A 12,652-nucleotide genomic window follows, 5' to 3' on the forward strand; every position below is an offset into this window, starting at 1 on the left:
GAGGCCAAGCAGGGAGTTGAACTAAAAGTTGGGCTAAGTCATTTGAACTGTGTTTTACAGCATGGGTAGTTTGAAATAAAACTGACAGAATGGTCAAAGTCATTGCACAGGGACTCATTATAGAGGATATACAGCACATGATGCATACTTTGACTAGTTTTATTTTAAAATTATCCTCAAACCTAAAATATTATGACTCTTCATCATTTTGTAAATACGTTTGTTCTTCTTGCTCCTTAGATATCATAATCACACAACATATGAACTATGCTACGGCAAAGTTTCTGAATCACAACTTAGCCAAGTAGATGAGTTTAGCCAAGCTTTACTGATGATGGCAACTGCTGTACTCAAGAGAATATTTCAGACATCAAATGGAAGATTATCAGTTATTTTCCCATCTTTGGAAATTTGACATAAAAATTTTATTCTGAATATGATGTACTTTAACATATTTATAATATTTCATCATTGTATTCATGCAATAAATCTCATTGGTGCAACACAAAAAAGAACAGAATCAATTTACCATAAGAGGAATATTTTGGGATAGGATCTTACCGTATAGCCTATGTTCACCTCACACTTATTATTCAGGGTGAAATTCCAATTTGCATGAATTATCGGTATACAACACTAAACCTGACTTGCATAAAGTACATTTCAAAAGCTAGAAGCTTCGGAACAAAGCCATTTTGGAGTTAGGATGAACTAATGTTTACATCGGACATTAATTGTATTTTATGATTTCAATGTTATTAAAAATAGGTTGAAATAAATTGTTTGAAGCCTTAAAACATGGCATATACCTTCCAGAGTGATGTGCCATGCTTTGTTAAAGTCCAAGGGTGACCTGCCCCTTTCTGAATGGAGATGGAGGAGGAGTAGACAGGGAGGGGGAAGGACAGAAGTGGGGGAACAGGAGGAGAAGAGGGAGGGAAAACTGTGGTTAGAATTAAAATAAATTTTTAAAAGTTAATTAAGTAAAATAAAGTTTAAAAAAATGAAAGCTGGGCATTGGTGGCACATGCTTTTCATCCCAGCACTTGGGAGGCAGAGGCAGGCGGAACTCTGTGAGTTCGAGGCCAGCCTGGTCTACAGCGTGAGTTCCAGGACAGGCTCCAAAGCAATCAATACAGGGAAACCCTGTCTCGAAGAGAGAGAGAGAGAGAGAGAGAGAGAGAGAGAGAGAGAGAGAGAGAAGACAAGGATAACTTTAATAGAAAACTTCAGGAAATTTAATATTGAGAGGAAAATACTTTTTGAAATGTCAAAATGAGGTCTGGAGTAAAGCTCAGTCGTATTACTTGTCTACTGTACACAGGGTCTAGTTTTGATACTCATATCACAGGCAGAAAAAGAAGGAGGGGAGAGAAGGAGGGAGGAAGTAAGTATGAAGAGAGGAATGGAGGAAGAAAACAGGGTGGTTGGTATTAAAAGTCAGAATTCAAAGGAAACACATTCATGTAAAAGAAGAATAAAGGGTAGTTTTATGATTAAAATTCATTGATTGATACAGATATAACGCAGCCATATAATTTTGAATGCTATACATCATTGGTTCTATCATGAGTTGAAAAAAGTGTTCAGTTGTAGAAAGAGAGGAGAGATAATATGACCAAAGGGGTCAAAACCATGATAGGGAACCCATATAAACAACTGATGCGAGTAAGTGAGAGTTCTCTGACTCCAGATTCAAATATTACAAACATTATAATATTTTAATATTATGCTGGGGAATCTGTATTAAGACCAAAGTAGGTCCCCCAAATGTGGGCAATAGTTGGGTGTCTTGGGCATTTTGTAGGGCTAATAGCATTAGAACCAGTATTTATTCCTAGTGCATGAACTGGCTTTTGGAGCCCATTACCAATAGATGGATACCTTGGTCAGCCTAGATACAGGAGGAAGGGCCTTGTTCCTGCCTCAAGTAATGGGAGGCCTCACCCTCTCTGAAGAGTGGGTGAGGGACAGGGTGAGGAAAAAGTGGGGGGAGTAGGAGGAAGAGAGGTAGAGGGAACTGGGACCAGTATGTAAAATAAGATCATTTTAATAAATAGGTAGATAAAGAAAGAAAGAAATGTATAAATAAGAAAAAAGAAAAATTAGCACAATATGTCAGTATTTATGAAACCATTTAGTACATATTTCAAAAATTGTGAAGACTATACGGTCTTTGAAAATGTGAAATAACAGTGATTTAAGTAAAATCAACTTTGTTGCTAAAGATAATAACTTTAAATACAAAGTTATAATTTAATTATAAATCATAAATCAAGGGACAATAAAATATTATTCAAATCAATATTTCTGAAGACATGCAATACAATAATTAGGAGAGTTAAGTAAAAAAAATCACACCTCGAAATTTTAATATTATCTCTACATACTTATCTCAAAAGTGAAAACAATGCTACTCCAGAATATATAGCAAGTAATTCTGATAATATTAATCTCAGAATTATGAATCATAAAATTCTATACAGAAGAGATCTGAGTTCACGAATAAAAATTTCATTCTTAAATAAGAAAATATGAAAATAAATTACTTTGAAGAATTCTTAAGTATCTTGAAAAATGTTACAAATTTAACCTTCAGAAAGGCATAATTAAATTAACTCATGAATCAATCTCAGAAAATAATAAACAGTAAAATAAACCCAAGATTCGGTGACTTACAAGTGCAAGAAATAGATTCTATACTTTCAGTGTGGCAAAGCAAAAGACAACAGAACAACTACAAAAAAACAGGCGCTGTAACTTTACTTATGGGAAGCAGGAAAAGAGTAAAGCTTGAACTGTCAGTTTTAAAACTGAAAACTGAAACATGCATTCTAAGCATTTTGAAACTCTTGATGAATTCACTTAGAAGAAAATCTTAACTATTTAAACTACTTGATGAAAATCATTCATTTCCTTAGATACTCTTGTAGCATCTGAAGACTGTGGGAGCAGAACCAAGACTGAAGGCATGGAATGGGTTAACACTGCAAAGGTAGATTTCTAATGTCTAAAGGCTTCCCAACCCTTCATAGCATCCCTATTTAATACCTCAGGTGTTTGATTACTTACATTAAAAGAAACTATCTGTCTCCACATAGAAATAGATGTAATGTTCATAGTGGGGGGTATTTTCTGGTTTTAAAAATATACATTATTGTTTCTTAGCTCATGTGCAATGGCACTAAATATATATTTTGAATGAATACATGAATAATAAATGAAGGGATGAGATATCACTTAGTAGAGGGAAAACCAGTTGATGATTTCTGTTACATTTTGGTTTGGGTAAATGAAGACCAAGCAGTTTTGTAGTGTCATACACAGAAATTACAGTTGGCTAGAGTATAAAACCACAGGGATCTGTCTATGTATACAAAAAAGATGAATGAAAGGAAATAAAAGAGAGTCCGAGGAATATAGCAGAATACTGAAAGAGGAAGATGAAGGAGAAGAAATAGGGAGAAAAAGTCTGTCTGATTGTCCATGATCTTGTAAATGTTGCTGCTTTTATACAATAAGAATTCATGTGGACCTTTAATCCCAGCACTCAGGAGGCAGAGGCAGGTGGATCTCTGTGAGTTCGAGACCAGCCTGGTCTACAGAGCGAGTTCCAGGACAGCCTCCAAAGCCACAGAGAAACCCTGTCTCGAAAAACCAAAAGAAAAAAAAAGAATTCATGTGGAACAGAGGCTTAATTTATATAAAAAGAATCTTTGATAAGTCATATGAAAAAAATCACAGTTGTTTTTGTTATGCTTTCTATATTCTCTTAGATATGTCCTTTAAAGAATGAATTATTCACTTGAATATACATCAGCTATAATTACTTATCATTTTGTTGCTAGGATTATTTTTTTTCTTTGATATACGGAGAAGTCCCATACGAAATGCAGAGCCATGTTAAGAACTCTCATTTTACTTTGGTCAATGAACTTTATAAAAGTGGTCTTTGTAGCTTGCTCAACATCATTAACAGGTTCCTCTTACCAGTACATGTTCCTTTTTAGTAATCTCTGTGAAAAAATACCTTTAACACTAAAAGGAACTTTCAAACAAAAAATAGCCATATGACATCTATCAAGGTCATGTATAGATTATTTAGCTTTTAAGTCAATATACAATGCTTTAAAATATCTATATATTAGGAATAATGGTTATAGTTTAGGGTAGTGGCTGGGAGGGGTGGAAATATGGGGAAAGATAATTGACACTAAAGACATTTCAAAAAAGTCATTTGGAAGCCTAGTACTATAGAAGTTTACTAAAATGCATACGTGAATATATATATATATGTATATATATGTTAAGAGAAGCTTTTTCTTTTGCTAGCCGCTTTGGTTTATCCCCCACCAGTCGCCTGGGCTCTGCCGCGCCAGCCTGGTTCTAGATCCGCATGAGTCCCAAATAAACACACAGGAGGCTATATTAATTATGAAGCTGTTAGCCTTGTTTGTCTCTTACTGGCTAGCTCTGCCTTAAGTAATTACCCCAAAATTGTTAATCTAAGTATGTTTCTTACCGGAGAATAGTCCCCGGCGTCATACCCCCATGGCGTCACATGTTGACTCTCCTGTGTTTCCCCTTCCCAGAATCCTCCTCGACTCCTAGTCCCTCCTATCTAGGTTTTCTATTGGCCAGACAGTACTTTATTGACAAATGCACAGGCAAATAACAGGACTTCCCCAACATATATATATATATCTGTGCGTGCAAAAAGAATGTAAATATATTTACTCTATTATGGGTTGACAAAACCTCTACAAGATATCACAGGCTAACAAAAAAGTTTATTGTCAAGAGTGGGTTATCTCTTACATAGTTCCTGGCTAATGAAGCCCCGTAGACTCTTCAAACATTAGATAGCTAAGAAGAAAAATATTCATCATATTTCCCAGCTATGAACCCTTGGACTCTGGAAATATGCCAATTACCTCAATAGTGACATTAATATCATGGGAGTAACCAACCACTTTCTGATTAGATTTAAGGCCCAGTCCATCAGATGAAAAATACTTATACAGGATCAGTATTTATCCCTAGTGTAAGAACAGACTTTGGGAGCCCATTCCACATAGAGGGATACTCTCTCAGCCTAGACACATGGGAAAGGGCCTAGGCCCTGCTGCAAATAATATGACAAACTCTGAAGATCCCCCATGAAAGGCCTCACCCTTCCTGGGGAGCAGAAAGGGGATGGGATAGGAGGTTAGTGGGAGCAGGGGAGGAGAGGGGAAGAGGGAGCTGGGATTGACATGTAAAACAAGTTTGTTTCTAAATTTAAATAAAAAAGAGAGGAGAAAAAATGAAAAAAAAGCCCTATATGTGGCACCATTACTGGGGTCAAGAACCTGTAACTAGAAATGCCACAATCCCTATATTCTGCTAAATGTGCACAATGTTAAACTGACTCCCTATGACTTGTTAACTCCTCCATGCATCTTTCAACCTTCATCAGACAGACCACCTGAGACACACAACTAGCCAAGGTGCAAAGTATAAGAGACCACAGGGTGCTCAACCCTAAATGAAATGCCTATTCCAACATTCCTTCTTCCCAAGACCCAGGGGTTATTCTGGCTAAGGGAATGGGAAAAGTGCAAAAGCCCAAAGTGATGAATTACTACCAGGAAACACTGCCACTTAGATGCAGCAGTAAAGGCTGCACATACGAACTCCCAATACCTGAACAAGCTCAAACTGGACCAAATCCCAGCATGGGAAAGAGGACTGGCAACTGATAGTCCCTGGAAGAGGAATAGTTGGTATTGTATTCTCTTTAAAATGAATGACCTAGTATGTAGACCAAGTTCCAATAAAAGCCACACATCAAAGAATGCACAAGCAACCCAAATTATACATGATGGCTTCAAAAAAGAAAAGGATACAAAGTTGGGTGGGTAGGGAAAGTGAGTTGGACCTGAGTGGAGTGAGATTGGGGGTAAACATTATCAAAACACATTATATGATATTCTCAAATAAGTAAAAAATTGCAAAACTATCAATGTATAAATTACCATTTTATATTTTCCTAGACTTGTACCATTCTTACAAATTGTCATTGATATTTTCATGTTCTCTGTTTTCTACCTACAACAAAAAATTTGACCAAGCAACTAAAACCTTAGAAGGAAGGAGATGAAATCAAATACCTGAAGAGAAGCTTCTGGATGTTTTTCTTTCAGCACTGGAGCAGCTGGAATTTCTGGAGGAGGCTTTGATGTCTTCTTTTTGGCTTTCTGCATTTGAATGTTGGTGAAATAGTTGACAGCAGCAAACTCAATAAGAGCCGAAAACACAAAAGCAAAACAGACAGCTATGAACCAATCCATTGCAGTCGCATAGGACACTTTGGGCAAAGAATGTCGGGCACTGATGCTTAGGGTAGTCATCGTGAGGACTGTCGTTATTCCTTTAATGCAAAAAAAAACCAAAAAAAAGAGATAAAGCATTTTACTGCTATATCTACAAAAAGACAAGCTAACCCAAAAGGAGGAGACAGGATAAGGTTATCAAAGTTACTACTAAGTGAAAACCACCACAACTGAGGGTTTGATCCTTCCGCTTCCATGAAATCAACACAGGTTTGGGAGTGAGGAATAGATATGTTCGGTTCCTTGCTCTTGTAATCACCAGTTCAACATGACTTGGTTCAAGATTGGAAAGGTCATTAAGACTTCTTTGTACACTCTAAGTTTACTACTAACTTAGAAATATGTAAAACTTATATTGATTCTATATTGGAAGCTGAAACAATACACCTGGGTAATCAATATACAGACCTCCCACAAAGGATGACTCATTTAAACAGTGACTCTCAGACAAGAATGGGAAGCCTGGCACATTGGCCTTCAAAATGGGAGCTGATAATTATTGTCAGCAAAATCACAAGTCCTATATAAGTTCTGATCATTAAATAACTACAATATGCTGAATAAATTAATGCATTCTAGATCAATTTGTAAATGTGGGCATTCACCATAAATCAATATACGACTTGAAGCAGAATAGTTGCAATAAGAATAGAGCCCTTCTTCTACCAATCATTTTTGGAAATAAGACTTTCAGAAAAAGTGCTTTCTTAAACTAGAGAAAAGGTTAGCCACCATTTTTAGTAGAAAAACACTTTGTCACTAAAACTACAGAGGGTGCTAATAGTTGCAAAATTTTCCCTATCTCCATGGATTTACATTTATTTAATCAGTGTTATCTAGGTTACCCTGGAAATTCCTGGAGGACTTACTATATCCACTTGTATTCATTCTACATAACCCCTAGGACAGGTCCTGAAGTCTATATATCCAGGTACCAGTAGATGATGGTGATAGTGGTGGCATAAATGATGGTGATAATGACAATGATGAAAGCATCTTAACTGTATATGTCAATTCATGCCAACCCCCAGGGGAAAGGCAATTAATCCATGTTCAACTGAAAAATATAGGATTTTTGCAACAATAAAGGAGTAATCATACTTTAATTTGAAGAAACAATGATACTGTATCTTCAACTTAGACTCTGATGATATTCTACCTTGTACTACACTTTTACTGTTCCACATATGTGACCCTAGAGAGGAGTGTAAGTAGCCTAACATCATGCCTAAAAAACAAAAGCAATGATTTCATTATGCCAGCTGATGCCTATTCATGATTAAAGCTTAGCCATATTGGAATAACTAGCAAACTAAGAATCAGACAAATTTCAAGATAGAAGGCCTTTGCGAAAAAATCAGCACATCCTGTTTCCAGTTAGACTGAGTAGAGTGTCCTCAAGAGGCACCATGTTGAATATTGCTTCAGGGATCACCGGCTATGTAGTTCTAGATGCATCATAAATGATGCTCAATAAAGAAAAATCATTGTTTGTTTGTGTTTAATCTTTGTTCTCCAAATCCAGTCACTCCCTAAGCTATTGGTTACTAGAAGATGGAAATTTGGAGCATCTGTGTATCACATGAATTAAAATTTTTTAAAGAACATTCTAAAACTATGCATCAGTAGGTATTACATAAGTAGTTTAATAATTTTAATCATTTTCATAGCCAAAAGCATATTTTGAGATGTTAATATATGTATATATATATATGTTTATATGCATGGGTCTGTGTTTGCATATGAATATGAACATGTATGTATGATGTGTCTGCCGTGCATGTAGGTGGCCAGAGGCCAGAAAGCTCATTGGATTCCCTGAAGCTGGAATGACAAGCCACTATAAGCCAATTGATGTAGATGCTGGAAACCATATGGGTTCTCTAGCAGGGAAGGAAGTCTTCTTAACCCTTAAGCTGTCTCTTCAGCTCTCGTGAGGCACATTTTTAAAAACCGTATTCCATTAAGTATGTAGATTAACTGTGTATCTACACCAGTGGCACATTGGCACATAGTGAATTTGTCAGACTTTTTCCTGAAAGAGACCTTCAAACATTTAGGTCTCATTCTAAATGTCAGAAAGAAGGCACAATTCTCCTAAAGGCTGTGAAATAAGTAAATAACTACTAAAGTAATGTCAGAAACTTTAGCTACAAAGTTTAAAGATAAATTATATTTCCTCTTGCTCATGACAATTTATCTGTAATGGACTATTAAGAATTCAAAAGTGTGCCACAAGTTCTGTGGGTTTCTCCTAATGTGACAGAAATGATGCCAAAAAGCACTTGCAAGTAAAAATATAAGAGTGTGTTCCAAATGACAATACTAGCCAGCGTTCAGAAAAGTCTCCAGAGATCTACTTTGCTAAGCAAAAAAGGGAAAGTCAAATTTAAATGCAAGGCGCTTAAGAGTCCCTTTGTTACTGTAAACTTTGTTCTTGTTGTGGGTGGTTAAATGATTTTTTTTCCTGCCAATAAAAGAAAGTGTCTTCATCTTGCCTACTGTCATGTGAAAAAATTTTCTAGGTGATATTCAACAGACAAAATACTAAGGTCATTACTGAATTATGAATTGAGTAATGACATTCAGTTGTTCAGAATCAAGTTGATGGCTTACCTTAAATCACACTGCTTCTACCATGCTTATATCAACACAATAGCATGCTACATATGGCTGTCTTACATTTTCTTTCATGGTTGTTTTGTTTATGGAATGGCCCTCTAGATAGTATGGTAGCTATGTTGTAACTGTTGACAAAATTGGGAATGTTGGCTGATAAGAACAATTGTCTCAAAATTAGTTTAAAATTTGCCATCGTGTAACACTTTAAAAGTTCTCTGTCTTGTGTCCAAATTGGAAAAAAACAGTAGGAATTTAGGAATGTGCATATTCCCTTTCATCAGGTACAGTACTTGGCAGAATAAGCACTGATCAACAGAAAACAGAAACTAACTCTTTCGATAAGAACCCCTCCCTGACAATATTTCAAAGATAATTATTTTTGTGTGTTCAAGTATTGATGCCAGTCCATGCATTTAGAGTGCTGAATATGCACCATATTGGCTGGCCCAGGAACCGGGAGAGGAAATGAAGGAGTAGGCTAAGACTGTACACAAAAGTGAATTTTTGGCTGGCCATTCCTAGAAAATGAAATAGCAATGATTTGAATATGCCAGCTGGCATCTACTTGCATTTAATGTTTAACCATATTGGAATAATTAAAAAAACTTAGAGTCAGACAAATTTCAAGATAGAAGGCCTTTGGAAAGAGTTCCACATATCCTGCTTCTCAGACGTGTGCTGCTTCAGGGTTTTGTTCACTCTGGTATCATCTGTGACCCAGCACACTGTGTCTGTGTAAGTAAAAGGAAAGATGAGAGCTGAGGAAGAGCAATACTACCCTAGATCTCATATGGAGTAAATAACTAATTACCCTAACCATGTTGGGCTTTACTTCCCTAAGAAAAAAGCTATTTTAGACCCTTGATACACAGTCTAATAATTACAATTGTGAAATAGCTTACGTTCTTGAAGATTTAATTGTAACTGTGATTTTCCTGATTGATCACACTAATATTGATCTAGGCATAGACACGGACAGGCAAATTTCTTATTCTGAATGAGAAAATACTACTGGCAAAGTATTCTCAATCAGAAGTTCTGGAATTTTTTCACAAGCCCTTATTGCAAGGATAGCATGACTGAGTTCTCAATTTTACATATATTGTCTTGGTTGTACCACTTATAATTACATGACTTGGTGAAAGTTCTATATCTTTGCACTGTTTTCCTTATCTATAAAAATTGAGAATGCCTACCTTTCTTGCTGAACTATTGTGAATGTTAAGTAATAGGACCCCACAGCGTTCATTTACTCCCTGTTGGCACTAGTAATACTATCATTTTGCCATACTGCTTAATTTCCATGTACTCTCTTGCTTATAGAGGAAACATTAGCTGAGGTCAGTTGCAATGAATGTTACGTCTTCCCACACTATTGACTATTGCTCATGGACAAGTAAGTTCATCAACCAAAAATAACAAAATTATATGCATTGTCTGCTAAGGATTTTTTTCAAATGTTTTACTCAGATTAATGCATTCAATCCTCTTGGCAACCCTAACAGATAAAGCAATTCAGTTTGTTTTAATATGTGAGTTAATAGACAGACGTGTGTGTGTGTGTGTGTGTGTGTGTGTGTGTGTGTAGATCCAGAAATTTTAAGATTTGTATATGAACATGGTGTGGTGTATGTCTGTGTGTGTGTCCATGTGTGTGCCTGCATGTTCTTTCTCATGAATGGCAAGGAAAATGCCAAGTGTCCTCCTTACCACCTTTATTTCTGTGACAGGGCCTGAACATCACCATTTTGGCTACACCATTTTGCCAGTGAGCTCTAATGATCTGCCTGTCTCTTCAACTACCCTCATCACTACAGGGATTACAGACACGTCCCATTGCCCATAGATTTTATATAGATTCTAAGGATCCAAGCTCAGGTACCCATGCTTACACAGCAAGCTATTTTCCAACAAAACCATTTCCCCTCATCCTTGATTACTCTATGCTAGAACAAGTTAAAGGACTTGTATTTCACTCTCAGTCTCAGCTGTTCCCTCTGAACATAATATATTAGGGCTCCAACATCATTATGTGTGCTAAATAAAACCAAGAATGCCAAGAACCTCAACCTATATAGGGAAACACACAAGAAATTCATTTTCTTTAAAACTAAGGAAACTGAAAATTAAATCAGTTTCTTTGCTAGGTATGTGTAGGATATAGAATACAGTTTCTGGTATTAAGCACTCTTTAAACCCTCACAAGTTCTTAGTTATGTGATGGTCCCTGAATGAAAACTTCACCTACATTTACTTTTGCACGTTGGTCAATAGTGTTTCTACACTATCACTCTGATAATGTCTGAGAACTGTACTAATTTATGGATAGGGAAACACAAATTTAGAGATTGTTTACCCCTATATTTACTTGATGTAATAATGGTAGTAGTTTCACTCCTGGGGTTTTCTACAGTACAGCAAGCCTTAAATGCAATTAGAAAGTGGTTTGTTGTCCCCACAACCTTCATGCAAATATTCTACCCATGGGAATATATTACTGTGTTGGTCATTGTAGTTCACATGATTCACAATTTGGTAAGACTGTTCATGACTTTTCTCCCCAGAAATCTACATAGCACTCACCATTACCATGAAAGCTAGCCAGTGGGGAGAAAACTTCATGATCAGTATCAACTTGATTTCTTCAAGTCTTGTGACTAAAGTGAGCTCTGTCTTTAGCAATAGGGTCTTACTATCATGCTTTGGTTGGCAACTAACAGTCTTTATTATTTATGGGGTCTTTGAAACATACCTAACCAACAACTTGAGTGGTGGCTTCCCATATCTGACACAGGACTTTTTTTTAAATCTATGTATTCTGCTTCTTGGAGAAGCACTGTGACCTCTGTATGTTAGTGCTTATTAAACGCTATTATATGAAGATAGATAGATGATATAGATAGATGGATGGATGGATGGATGGGTAGAGATAGATAGATAGATAGATAGATAGATAGATAGATGAATGAATGAATGGGTAGAAGGCTGGATAGATGGAGAGTTGGATACACAGACAGATGATAGATAGGAAGGAAACATAAAGTAGTAGGATAAGTGGTTGAGTACTGGTGCAAACAGTATCTCTGGACATGGTAGAACTGATACACTCAAGAACTCAGAGCAATGTGGTTGCTTACATGGGACCTGAACAAGATCAAGGGAGATAACATTCTAGTGGGAAGGAGATCAAGAGCCCACCTCCTTACTGAGGTCCATTGAAAATTTATGGCTTCTTGGAGAGGGAGAGTTAATGTTCTCTAAGGGTATGGCCTTTATTATGACTACCATACTCCAGTGGATAACCCCACATCTGTAAGTATATTAGTAGCACAGGTGGGACACTGTGGGATCTTATTTTTAAAAATAAAGAGAAAAAGAAGGTAGAGGTTTAATCTGGGAGGAGTTTGATGGAATAGTGGGGGACGGTGAATATTATCAAAAGATAATGCATGAAATCTTTAAAAAAAACTAATAACAATGTTTTCTAAATCTTCACTAGCTTTGAAGGGGAAGTATATTAACTCAATTAATGGATGGAGAAAGTAAGTGGCATATTTGAGTCTTAAACTCTAACCTTTCAATGTTAGTATCTAATCTTTAGACATATTTTTTATATTTCCTTTTCACATCTATATTTAGCAGTTAACATTATTCTA

The 12,652-nt window shown here is 36.3% G+C and overlaps 1 protein-coding gene across 2 annotated transcripts in view; it reads right to left on the minus strand.

Moving 5' to 3' along the window:
• Window positions 1-12,652, minus strand: part of Gabra4 (gamma-aminobutyric acid type A receptor subunit alpha4) — an 82,060-nt gene that overhangs the window by 45,356 nt on the left and 24,052 nt on the right. For both annotated transcript variants that reach the window (XM_005080795.4, XM_040747164.1), the window contains one exon: window positions 6,153-6,412. In XM_005080795.4, the coding sequence (XP_005080852.1) occupies window positions 6,153-6,412 (260 nt within the window). The remainder of the gene's footprint in view (window positions 1-6,152; window positions 6,413-12,652) is intronic.

This window comes from Mesocricetus auratus, unplaced genomic scaffold (genome assembly GCF_017639785.1).
Source record: "Mesocricetus auratus isolate SY011 unplaced genomic scaffold, BCM_Maur_2.0 Super-Scaffold_100006, whole genome shotgun sequence".
In the NCBI taxonomy this organism is placed as follows: domain Eukaryota; kingdom Metazoa; phylum Chordata; class Mammalia; order Rodentia; family Cricetidae; genus Mesocricetus; species Mesocricetus auratus.